Source organism: Dryobates pubescens, chromosome 4, assembly GCF_014839835.1.
Source record: "Dryobates pubescens isolate bDryPub1 chromosome 4, bDryPub1.pri, whole genome shotgun sequence".
Classification (NCBI taxonomy): Eukaryota; Metazoa; Chordata; class Aves; order Piciformes; family Picidae; genus Dryobates; species Dryobates pubescens.
Genome location: NC_071615.1, coordinates 2,907,741 through 2,919,719, shown reverse-complemented (window position 1 = coordinate 2,919,719; position 11,979 = coordinate 2,907,741). Strand labels below are relative to the sequence as shown.

At 47.7% G+C, this 11,979-nt stretch overlaps 1 protein-coding gene across 4 annotated transcripts in view; it reads right to left on the bottom strand.

Moving 5' to 3' along the window:
• Positions 1 to 5,227: 5,227 nt before the first annotated feature.
• Positions 5,228 to 11,979, bottom strand: part of SMURF1 (SMAD specific E3 ubiquitin protein ligase 1) — a 61,268-nt gene continuing 54,516 nt past the window's right edge. For 2 of the 4 annotated variants that reach the window (XM_054180310.1, XM_054180312.1), the window contains exons 13-18: positions 11,725 to 11,903; positions 10,801 to 10,938; positions 10,298 to 10,418; positions 8,059 to 8,260; positions 7,168 to 7,252; positions 5,228 to 6,469 (exon numbers count right to left, since the gene is read on the bottom strand). In XM_054180310.1, the coding sequence (XP_054036285.1) occupies positions 6,370 to 6,469; positions 7,168 to 7,252; positions 8,059 to 8,260; positions 10,298 to 10,418; positions 10,801 to 10,938; positions 11,725 to 11,903 (825 nt within the window). In that variant the 3' untranslated portion in view covers positions 5,228 to 6,369. The remainder of the gene's footprint in view (positions 6,470 to 7,167; positions 7,253 to 8,058; positions 8,261 to 10,297; positions 10,419 to 10,800; positions 10,939 to 11,724; positions 11,904 to 11,979) is intronic. The other 2 variants (XM_054180311.1, XM_054180313.1) reach the window with 1 other exon arrangement.

The window sequence follows — 11,979 nt, the reverse complement described above, 5'->3', positions numbered from 1 at the left end:
GGCAGGGGCTCTGCGAGGTGCCGGTGACCGGCGGTGGGGCTGTGACGTGGAGGGGACACACACACAGATGCCCTCTGGGAGTGCTTTGCCGTGGAGGTGGTCAGCTTCCCTGCGAGGTACAGGTGCCGTAGGGGGGGCTCTGCCATAGAAGGGATGGCAGCTCCCTGTGGGGGCCCTCTGCGTGGCAGGGGAAAGATCCTTATGGGGGTGTTCTGCTAGGGTGGGTCTGGTCCCCTCTGGGCTGAAGATCCCCTGTGAGGTGCAGGGCTGCAATCCCGCCGTGGTGGTTAAACTTCTGGAATGGAAACCCTAGGCACACGGCTCAGCCTGGCCCAGCAGCCCTTGGAGCCAGACCCCAGGGCCATCCTCCAGAAGGGCTCTGCCGTCTTTGGAGGCCTTAAATGATGGCTTTGGGCTGTCAAGCAGCTCTAAGAACAGGGCCGTGGGGCTCTCTGCATGCTCCCTGCCTGCAGACCAGGGTGGACTTGTTTCCTCCATCCCCAGCGTGGCTAATTCAGCCCCAGAGTGTGAGTGACACCAGGAATTTTCTATTTCCCACGTTGTTCTTAAGGACCCAAGCTGTTACCACAAATTCTCCTCACCTTCCTGGGACCCTAGAGCTGCCTTTTTCCCGACTCCAGATCAGTGGGGGCTGGATACCATCCCCAAAACACCTTAAAATATCCAACAACCCTTCCGTCATGCCCCCCCCAGCCTGGGGCCTGAGCAGCTTTGGGGAAATAATAAAAAGCATCACTGGGAAAAAAAAAAAAAACCACCACCAAAATATGTGGATTAAAGAATTAAACTGCTCCAAGGCACATCCTGATACTGAACAGGGGATGATCACTGTCAGCACTGGCCTCAGACTTGTAGCCATCTCTCTCCACTTGCAAAACATGACTAATCAGGGGAAAAAAACCTACCCAAACGGACAGCAGAGATTCATCAGCATTAATGAATCCTCTCTCTAGCTCTCATTAAAGGAAGGATTGTAATTTCACTCCTGAATACTGAGTTTTTGGGAAAGAACAAGGCAAGTAATAGGGTTAGAAGGGGGGGAAAAAAGATAGAGGTAATTAATTAGTTAAACACTGAATGAAGCAAAGTGTTCTACCTGGAAAGGAGGGGTTGCATCTGGGCAGTCCATGAAATGGAGTGGCATGTCTGTACCTTGTCCACTGAGCCAGCTGCCACAGCCCCACCACAGAGCCTCAGAAAGATGGAAGCCTGTTCTGTCAGCACCAGCTGATGCTCAACATTCAGGAGAGACTTTCACCAGGACACCTTCATCACATGGAGCTCTGGGCTGTCACACAAATCACTGTTTCAACCTTAGGCACTGTTTTGTGATGCTGCATCATTTGCAGTAGCAGGAATACAGAATCCCAGCATGGGGAGGGGTGGAAGGGACCTCAGGAGATCATCCAGTCCAACCACCCCTGCTAAAGCAGGGTCACCCACAGCAGCTTGCTCAGGATCACAACGTCCAGCTGGGTTTGGAATCCCTCCAGAGAAGGAGACTCCACAAACTCTGAGCAGCCTGCTCCAGGACTCCAGCACTTTCACAGCAAAATTTCTCCTGTTTAGGTGGAACCTCCTAGGTTCCAGTTTGTGCCTGGTGCCCTTTGTCCTGTCACTGGACACCACTGAGAAGAATCTGTCCCCATCCTCTTGCCCCCCCACCCTTCAGCTCTTGCTGAGCATTGACAATCATAGAATCATCAGGGTTGGAGGGGGCCTCAAGGATCATCTAATTCCAACCCCACTGCCATGGGCAGGGACACCTCACACTACAGCAGATTGCTCAGAGCCACATCCAGCCTGGCCTTAAACACCTCCAGGGATGAGGCTTCCACCACCTCCCTGGGCAACCTGTGCCAGTGTCTCTGCCCTAGTGAGCCTCATGGTAAAGAACTTCTTCCCAACATCCAATCTGAATCTCCCCACTTCTACTTTTGCTCCATTCCCCTTAGTCCCATCACTACCTCTGGGGCTGTTATAGAACAAAATAGAATTAACCAGGTTGGAAAAGACCTTCAAGATCATCAAGTCCATCGAGGATAAACAGCCCCAAGTCTCTCAGCGTTTCCTCCTCACAGAGATGCTTCAAGCCTCTCAGTAGCTTCTGCTGGCCTCTCTCCAGCAGTTCTGTGTCTCTCTGGAACTGGGGAGCCCAGCACTGCCCAGGAGAGTACTTGGGATGTGGTCTCCCTAGGGCAGAGCAGAGGGGCAGAGGAGAACACCCCTCGACCTGCTGGCTGTTGGTAGTGTCTTCAACACTGTGCTTTTATCCTCCACCCTCTTTCTCCATGCAAGCTGAGCACACCTCTGCCACGCTCCTTCATCACAGGTGTACCACTTCCCCCCACCTCCCAACTTCCCTAAACACTGTCACAAACCAAGAGTTTAAAGTTGTGAGGAGTTTATTGCATATGTAACAAAAATGAACATGACCTCCTGGGTCCAGCCTACTATACAATCACTGTTTTATTCCAGCTGGTTCCATAACCACATTAAATAGAACTAGTATTTCTTTAAATACTTTTTTTTGTCTGTTTGTTTGTTTTGTTTTGATTTAGACATAAAATGAAACATTAGTGTACACCTGTCACAAAATAAATCTGCAGTAAAAACGGTGGGGAGGATACCAAGGATAGCAGCAATACTTAAAACCATGACATTACAAAAGAATAAGTTAAAAAAAACCCAAACAAACCCCAAAACAACAACAAAAAACCACCCCAAAACAACAACAAAACAACAAAAAAAACCCCAAAACAACAAAACCCCCCAAAACAACAACAAAAAAACCCACCCCAAAACAACAACAAAAAAACCCCACACCCCCCAAAAACAATATTATAAAGTGGTTGAGGAACGAGGACGACAACAACAAACAGCAACAACAACAAGGACGAATGAAGACGAATTAAAACCAGATCCCTACTGTGGTGCTGGGAACTCGCCTGGGCCACGGCGGCCCTGAACCTGGGCACTGGCTCACAGAGGGGCAGCCCCCCACACACACCCCCACCCCCAGTGGCTGGAGCGACTGATTTACAAAAGGAAAGAATCTGTTGGATTTTCACAACCACCTCGACTTGAAGGATGTCCATGCTGCTGAGCAAAGGCTGGGTTCGCCACAGCTGGAGCTCCCAGCAGCCCTTCTGAATGGAGCAGGGTCTCTCGTCTGACGTAATGCCCGAGTTGACGCTAACGTCCGTTTCAAGCCAGCCTCGTTCCTTCCCCCCCCTCCCCCCCGTGTCAAACACGAGCCAAGTGGTGGTTTCCTACATCCCTGAGCATAGAGTATAGGCTGATGAGCAGTATCAGGGCGAGCACGGAAGGCCTGGGCCGATGGACCAGCTTTTAGGTTTGCCTTTAGGACAGCAACGGAAAGACACAACTGTACCTTGCGGTTTCCTTCGGGTCAGATCCAAGAGCGGACAAGGCGGAATGACGAAATGAACACCAGACTTGATGTTATTCTTTGGGCAAGTTCACAACCAGTTCGAGTGCTGGCAGACCGTGTGGGAATGAACAGACAGATTCAGCCAGCTGAGGTTATCCCAACAGCTCCTGAGAGCTTCGGAGAGTTCACAGCTCAAGCCGCGCAAGCTGTGGTTTGTGTTTCGTCCTTCCTCGGCCTCGAAACCGGCCAGAGGAAGAACAAGCCACCGCTGAAACCCTGTTCTGCCTCCCTTCTGTATCTCCCTCCATCCCCCTCAACCAGCTTTAAGGCCTGCCTCAAATGCATGTGCAGAACGACACAAAAAGAAGTCCTCATCGTCGCTAAAGTGGCACAAAGACAACACGATGGGAGAGGTGGAGGAACCAATCGAAGGAGAACTGAAAGAACTGAAAAGACAGGGCCCTACTCTTCTCACTGTCAGCATGGAGGAGGTACCTCGACAAGGGCTTCAAATACAGCACAAAACAGAGGGGACTTTTCCAAACAACAATCCTTGCCTACTCTTATTTTGTGCATTCAATAAAACACTGACCTAGCAAAGACATTAGAAACTACCAGATGTCAGCTGTGTGGCTGACAAAGCTACTTGACCTACAGATCTCCAAAGGGGGGGCGGGGAAGGGGGGAATCTTTTACCTTCACCTTGCTTGGTTTGTACTGAGCTGAGCCAGCAGTGCTGCCATGTAGAGTTTGTGTGGTAGGATTTCTGTTTGCAGTGGGCTTTAGTATCTGGGGGGTTCACTTTCAGTGAAAAGTCCACATGGGAATGCAAGCAAAGCTTTTGGGCAATAATCTGTTTTGCCTTTTTTGCCACTTTTTTCCCCCCCATCTGACTGGTTTATTGCACATTCAAAGGTACTGAAAGGATTAAGCACACTCTTACGAGCAGGTACAACTCCACAGCCATCCTGAAAAGCCAGGGCTGTGGGGATTCTGCTGCTCAGCCCAAGACCACACAGCTGCTTCTGTGCTGACAGTTGCATTTCCTCTCTTTTCTGCAAGAGTCACATCACTTAGGTCCCAACATCCAGTGCTGCAGAAAACTGGTCCCCAAGTGCCAAAAGGAGTCCTACTGAACGTGGGTCTGAACACACCCCTCCTGCACAGCCTTGCAGGACGAGCGTCTTTAGCCACCCTCTGCAACCCTCACGGCGTGGTACAGTTTTACACCTCCGATGCAATCCTCACTCCTGACAACAAACCACAAGGATTATGGTCAATGGGGACAAAAGAAAGAAAACCACAAACCAACCAGATGGAGGAAGATGCCAGGGTTCTGTCCTATCACAGTTTAAAGCCATTCTCAAATTCAACTAAAAAAGAAAGACAAAACAGAAGTATTCCACTGGACATCTCCTACAAGCGATCTCTTACCCACAGCTGAAGTTTTCAATGCACTATTCCATGAACATAACATCTGCTAAACGCTTCAGTAATGACTCTCTCTAGAAATCAGGCTTGCCAAAGGGAAAATAAGACACCAACCAAAACCAACCCAAAATCCTATAGAAGCAAGCCTGCTTCACTGAAGTGGAGACACGTTTGGTGGAGAGCTGGGTCCTTCTGAAGCCACGTGACTTGTTAAAACACTGCCTCATCTTGGTGTGCAAACTGGAAACCAACCCCCCCTCCCCAGCGTTAGTGATTCAGGTCTTTGATTTGCCTTTCTTTCCCCCTGGGAGGTTGTTTTAGCAATGTGTTAGAGCACAAACCTTTTTAATGTTAGTTTTAGGTATTTGGGGGGGAAAAAAAAAAGTATAATAAAGAGCCTGGTATGGCTCTCTGGAGACATTTTCATCCCTACAGAACTGAAGTCATAAATTCTTCCAATAGCTTTCCACAACATTTAAAAGGTACTCACTGTATAGTTACCCTTTTACCTCAAACTCCAAATAAACCTTTCCCAAGGTCAAAAAGTTCAGAACTGAAGTCTGCTCTGTTGCTCTCAGTGATTTCCATGCGAGTCTTAGCATCTGAAGTTGCACAACTGCATCTCGGGTAAAACCGCGGCACAGAAATCACAGCTTTGGGCTCAAACAGGGCTTTTTTCTGTCCTCTGTTCTCCTCCTTACAAGGCTTCCCTGCAAGATACTCAGAGCTAGCTGAACTATGGAAAGTAATTCTGCAGGATGAAATAACTGCTTTCATGTGCAAAACAATTAGATTTCAGCCAGGACAACCAAGAAGAGAAATCACACAACACCATTTGAGCTGTCCCAGAGTCTTTCGCTTTTCTCAAGGTGAGCCACAGCTTCCACTGGGAGCTTCCTGCTAAGGCAGAGCTTGGATTTCTTTGCCTTTCAATTACATGTTTGTTATGGAGGTATTTTTCTGCTAGAAGTTTGCTTTTTAAACAGGTGTTTAAAATGTGCAATGTAAATTCTAGTGCCAGTCAGACACTCTGAACCCGGACTCTACAAGGGCTCAAGCTTGATTTAAGACAAACTAACCAGGTACACCTACCAGTTGCAAGTCCTCAGCAAATTAAGCTCATTCTTAATTACACTTTGATCCTCTTGTTAAAAAAAAAACCCAAAACCACAACAAACCAACCCCAGGTCACTGACCCTATCACAATATGTGTTACAAACCTAGCAGAATATCCTGTGTAACCAAAGCCCAATGCTGAACTTGGCTGCATATTGTTTTATGGGGAATGGAAGAAGAGGGAAGGGGTTATTGTATCAAAGGGGAGAAAACAGAGGTGGAAACCACCAACCAAAGCCCCCACACCCCCACCCTCCTCCACCAGTGGTGGAAGGGAAACAGCCCTGTCTCTAAGTTGTCTAGAGTTCTGATGCTTCAGACAGCTTAGCAGGAAGTTCACAGCAAGCTTCTTCTAGCTTTTAATTTGGTGGTCCATGAGCTAGCATCTGTTTCCTTTGGTTGCTTTTTCACTCCACAGCAAACCCACATGTCTCTTCCACAGCTGTCAACAGCTTCTCATAAAGCTTCTCGTATGACTCGTAAGGCGGAATGTCGATCCGGTTAAAGCTAGAGGGGAAGCAACAATAAAATATTTACTGGGGGGGAAAAAAAAGTATTCCAGATCAGCTCCACAGAGAGAGAATTTGTACAAGCCAGAGAAAGCCTCAGCCACTTCAGTGGCCAAAGCAGAGAAGATAAAAGCCAAGTGTAGTTCTGCTGCGGACGAGCACAACTCAACAGGGCAGTGTTTGGGAGGAGGCAGGTGGCAGATGCAGGAGACCTGCAGACAAAGCAAGGCATCAGACAGGCTTAGCCCCTGCTCTGCCTGCAGACAATCTGTGCTGCTGCCCAAGTGATTTCCTGGCTCTGATAGAGTGAGACTTCCGACCCAGAGCTCAGTTCTGTGCCTGCACTGCCCTGCTCGTTACATCTGAAACCCATTCTCTGTTGTATGAGGACTCACTGCTGAGAGTCCGTCCTCAGTGAATGCTTTCGCGAAGTAGGGAGACAGAAACTTACAAGCCTCTCACTATCCAGAGTAATTCACTCTGGGGTAAGTGAAGACCAGAGAGAGTATAGAAGACAAATCAAGCTAGGAGGAGAGAAGTTGATTGTTTTGCTGGCTGCATAGCACAGATTTTTCCAAGCTAGTAGAGCACACATCTCCACGTAGCACATGGTTAATCCACACCCGGGAGAGCTGACTCCTTTAAGCCCAGACAAAGGGGAAGCAAGCACTGACACGCAGAACATTTCCAGCTTACCAAGTGTGGGCTTTGGGAAGGTTGTCTGTGTTTGCATCTATTAAATGGATGGTAAACAGTCTGGGTCCTGCAGCGCCTGTAGAACCTTAGACAGACATTCTAGTTAATGCACTTCAACAAAACATCATTCACACACAGCAATTCTGCTGCTCAGAAAAAGGCAAGAGGGAGGAGATTAGAGTTCCAGCTGCAAACACAAGTGTGTCACAGGCTAAATCAGTAGCTGATGAAAGGGTGGCAGAAGTGCCAGGGCTGCCCATGACAATTCATTCCCAAAGCAGTACTTTGGAAAGCTGCTAAATTTTGTATTAGCAAAGCTGCACCTTCAGAAATGAAAAGGTTTAAGTGCAAGGAGGTTTTCTTTGTAAAACAGAACTATGGATTTTCATTTTCAATGTCAGTTTACTGCCAGCCAACAGATGGAACGTGAGCAAGAGAATCCCAACAGTCTAGGACACACTGCCACTCTTTCTGCTAACAAAAACTGCAGCTTTCAGGAGCTCGGTTGAAAGTCCAGCCTCTCACTGCCAACTGCTGAAGGGAATACAACTCTCCTGTGAAAAAGTTGTTTGGTCAGCTCTGTAATCGTGTGTGTGCTTGCATGCAGTCACCATCAGCCCCCAGAGTGGTAGGAGACTGATAAGCTACTACTGACAGCAGTCAAAGCACTACACCATGACAGACTCCCCAGCTTCCCCCACTATCAGCAAGGGCTGAAGCGGTCACCACCAGCAGAGCTGCTGACAAATGTGAAACTGCTCTTGGCATCTGAAGTCTGCAAGTGCTTGAGTTATCCAGCAACAGGCTGGTACTTTACAAGGGGCCAGTAAACACCCACACCGTTTTTATCTTTCTCCCACCCAGGATTAACTTGGCCTCCACATCAGTCACCTTGTAAAGCCTTGAAACCTTGAAGTGGGACACGCGTCGAACCCGTCACAAACTGCAGCAGCCTTGCCCTTCTTTCTTCATCAAACGTTTCCACTGCTTGCCAGAACCACTTCACAATATTGCTATCTGCCATGCAGTGCTTTAGACGTGTGTTTGACTTCCAGTCGTTCAGGTCTATCTTATCCAGGCCTCCTATGATTAGCTGTTAAGGGATTAGGAAATGCTTTAGCACCGGGAGGCAGCTGAGGTTTGCAGCTCGGGAAACACACATTCACCCAGCATTCTGTACGTGCTGCAGCCACCTTTCTCCTGCAAGGTAATGCTCCAAACCAGGCAGTAAATCTCTCCAGTTTGACTGCAATAAAAGTGAGGCCAAGCAGTACACTCACCAGAACTTGAGTTTTCAGAAGGAACTAGTCAGAAGCCCCTTTGAGCCCTGCTTTGTTAAGTCTCTGCTACCCGACAAGCACAGCATGTCTTTATGAGGGTCTGGCACAGACTTGGAAGAAGACAAGCCAGCTACTGCCCTACACAACATCACTGTCCTCACACAGGACTGCTCTCAAGGTGCCAATACCAACTACAACAAAGCCCTGCTCTATTTGTAGTGTCACAGAATGGCTTGGAAGAGATCATCTTGTTCCAACCCCCTTCCACGGGCAAGGTCACCTCCCACTGGACAGGTTGCTCAAGGCCCTGTCCAATCTGGCTTTGACCACCTCCAGCCAAGGGGCATCCACAACCTCCCTGGACAACCTGTTCACAGTCTCAAGATGAACCAGGGGAGGTTTAGGCTGGATGTTAGGAAGAAGTTCTTCATAGAAAGAGAGATTGGCCGTTGGAATGTGCTGCCCAGGGAGGCGGTGGAGTCACCATCAGTGGAGGTGTTTAGGAAGAGACTTGATGGGGTGCTTGGTGCCATGGTTTAGTTGATTAGATGGTGCTGGGTGATAGGTTGGACTTGATGATCTCAAAGGTCTCTTCCAACCTGGTCTGGTCTGCTCTATTCTGTTCTATTTTAGTGTCTCACTACCCTCACCATAAAGAGCTTCTTCCTAATCTCCAGTCTAAACCTTCCCTCTTCTAGCTTCAATCCATTGCCCTTTGTGCCATCACTACAAGCCCTTCTAAAATGTCCTTCCCCAAGAGAGACTTTTACACTCTAGTTGGGTTGTTCCACAACAAACTAGAGAAACTTCTCATCTGTTTCCTGATGTCCTTTGTGAGAGGCTCTGACACAGACCTGACACATTCCTTCAATCTCTTTCCCAGATGACTCTGGGCTGCAGGACACTGTAAAAGGAAGCCACCGCTGACCACGAATCTCACCACTGCCCCCAGCAACTACAAATCAATGGCAGAGAGAAAAGCTTCATCCCTAAAAATGGGTGTCACATTCTAAACTTCCAACAGTTTCCCAGATTGAGGATCACATTTCTGAGAGCCACCATTTGGCAGCTGCCTGTTCTGTGCCACCAAGGCAGCACCCACTTCCAGTCATCGCCGTTCCTAGGGCAGTTGTGTCTGCTCTGACGCAGACGGCACCGAAACACTGAATGGATTTTTTCCTCTGCCTTTTCAGGCAGCTAGCAAATGGAATGCAGTAACTTGATGGGATTAATCAGCATGCACAGAAGGGCTAGCACAAAGCTAGTGCTTCCAGCATCACACATGATGTTCCACAGGTTGCCTTCCTTTATTTAAAAGAAAAAAAAAGGCAAAAACAAGAGGGAAAATTGCTCCAATAGGAATCATTTGAAGAGGCAGCATTCTCCACCTCAGGACTGAATGAGAAGGCAGGCAAAGTTCTCTTCTCTGTGCACTACACTTCTATTTTAGTCCCTGTAAACCAAACTCTGTGTGCATATAGAAACAGCCATGTATGAAAACAAGCTCTGAGGTAGACAACACGTTAGGTCTTGCCAACAATTCCTCAGCCCTGCAGCACTCCTCCCTCCCTGCTCGGACCACCTGCTTTGAGCATTAGTTCTTGGTTAGGCAATGTGGTGTATTTGCCTTTCTCTGGTTAAATAGCCCTCTTCAATCATCTTAACCCAAAGAATGTCTAGATCAACTGAAAAAGGGTTTGGTTAAACAAATCCACAGCTTTCTGGGATGTAAGCTGGAACAAGATGTGTGAGGTTTGGTTTACGTTTTGGTTTGGTTTTGAGAAGATCAGCGCTGGATCACGGATCAAACACAGGACAAAACAATAACTCCACGTGGATAAAACACGTACCTCAAGTTCCTTCTGGTCAAAAGGCTTAAGGAGATGTTGAGGAATGAGTTCATTAAAGCCTTTCTGCAGAGCCAGGAACTGTGCCTCTATTCCTCTCATAAACCGCCAGTTTACGTACAACCTGGGGGGAAAGAACAGCGCCGGGGATGATGAGCTGACAGGGGTGGGCTTCTACAGCCCAGCTGGAAAATGCTCACTCCTACAGAGGAGCTTGCTTTAAAGCACACATTCTGTATTATGAAAGCAGTGCTTAGCAGCATCTTTTCTCATCAGCAATTAAACATTGCACCATCACCAGAAGAACCAAAGTACAATTCACAGCTTCGTCTTCCCGGCTCTTACAATAGTGCATTGTGTGAAAACACTCCTGGCATCCCCAGCTCCAGCATTTCCTCCCCAAATACTTACTCCCTTAGTCTCACCATTAAAAATAAAATAAAACTCATCTGTTTGCTACCTCCTTTCCCCTACCTTTGCAGGAAATCATTTTTATTCTGCAATACCTGACGTATTCTTTCTTGTTCTCTTCTGTCACTGGAATATTCCTGCCGTTTGGTTTGAGCTCGTGCTGCAGAATCCTCCCAAAAGCATTGTGCTCCACACAGAATGTATGGTCCAGAACTGGGGTGATATCGTTCTCTCTGGCAATGGAAAGACAGAGGGCAAATCCAGCACTGTTGATTTCTGGGTGGCTCTCAGCTGTGAGGTTGGCAGTTTGAGCGCTTAGAAAGCTCTCAGTAACCACTCAGCTGCGTTCCGCTAGAGGAATATTGCCACAGCCACCAACTCCACACGCATTTAGCTACACAGGAAGAGCCTGACCAGATGTGGATCATCCATCTAATTCTACAGGTTCTCAGGATAATGGCTAAAACTCTCTGTATACAGCAATATCTGATGTGGATGTACAGCAGTTATCTGATCTGCTGTCATGGATGGCAGTGAAAATGGAAGGGATTCACATGCAGTGAACTTCAACGCCACCAGTGAACTGAAATGCAAAACACCACGTGGGAGAAATGGAGACAATGCAAAGCTGAAGAGTTCCAAAGTTGCACTGAATGTTGGATTTGTGTTCTAAGCTGTAAGCATGCAGAAGCCCAAATTATTTCCATTTTAGTCCAAGTTGGTTTTCTTTTGAACAAGGCTGCATTTCCCCTCAGAACAGTTCTGGCTCTGGATTTTGCCAGTGAGATATTCTACCATAACCCATGCAAGGTTTCATGATCTAATTGCTGCAAGAAGGGTTTGCAATGAGACCTTTTCCTCAGTTATCTGCATCTTTCTGACACAAACCCAGTAGTTTAACAGCTTGCACAGATCTCCACCACTGCAAGGTTTTTGAAGACATTTTCTGTAAAGCTTCCTCTCACCCCTGCCAGCAAGCTCGACCCCATCTTCTCTGCAGTCAGAACATTGGTACTTACAAGATCCAGACTAAACTTTTGTGTAATTCTGGGTCAACAGATTCCAGATCAGAGAGCTGAATGGGCTTCCCCAGAAGCTGTTTGTAAAAGGGAACTGTGAAGCCCCCATTGATATAGTGTCCATGGAACACAGCCAAACCCATTATCCGACCAACAAAATGGAAATAAGACAAATGGTCCTGCAGGGAGAGAGGATTGAAAGTCAGGCAGTGGGAAGACACTGACATCTTGTGGTTCTGTCTGCACCATCAGGGT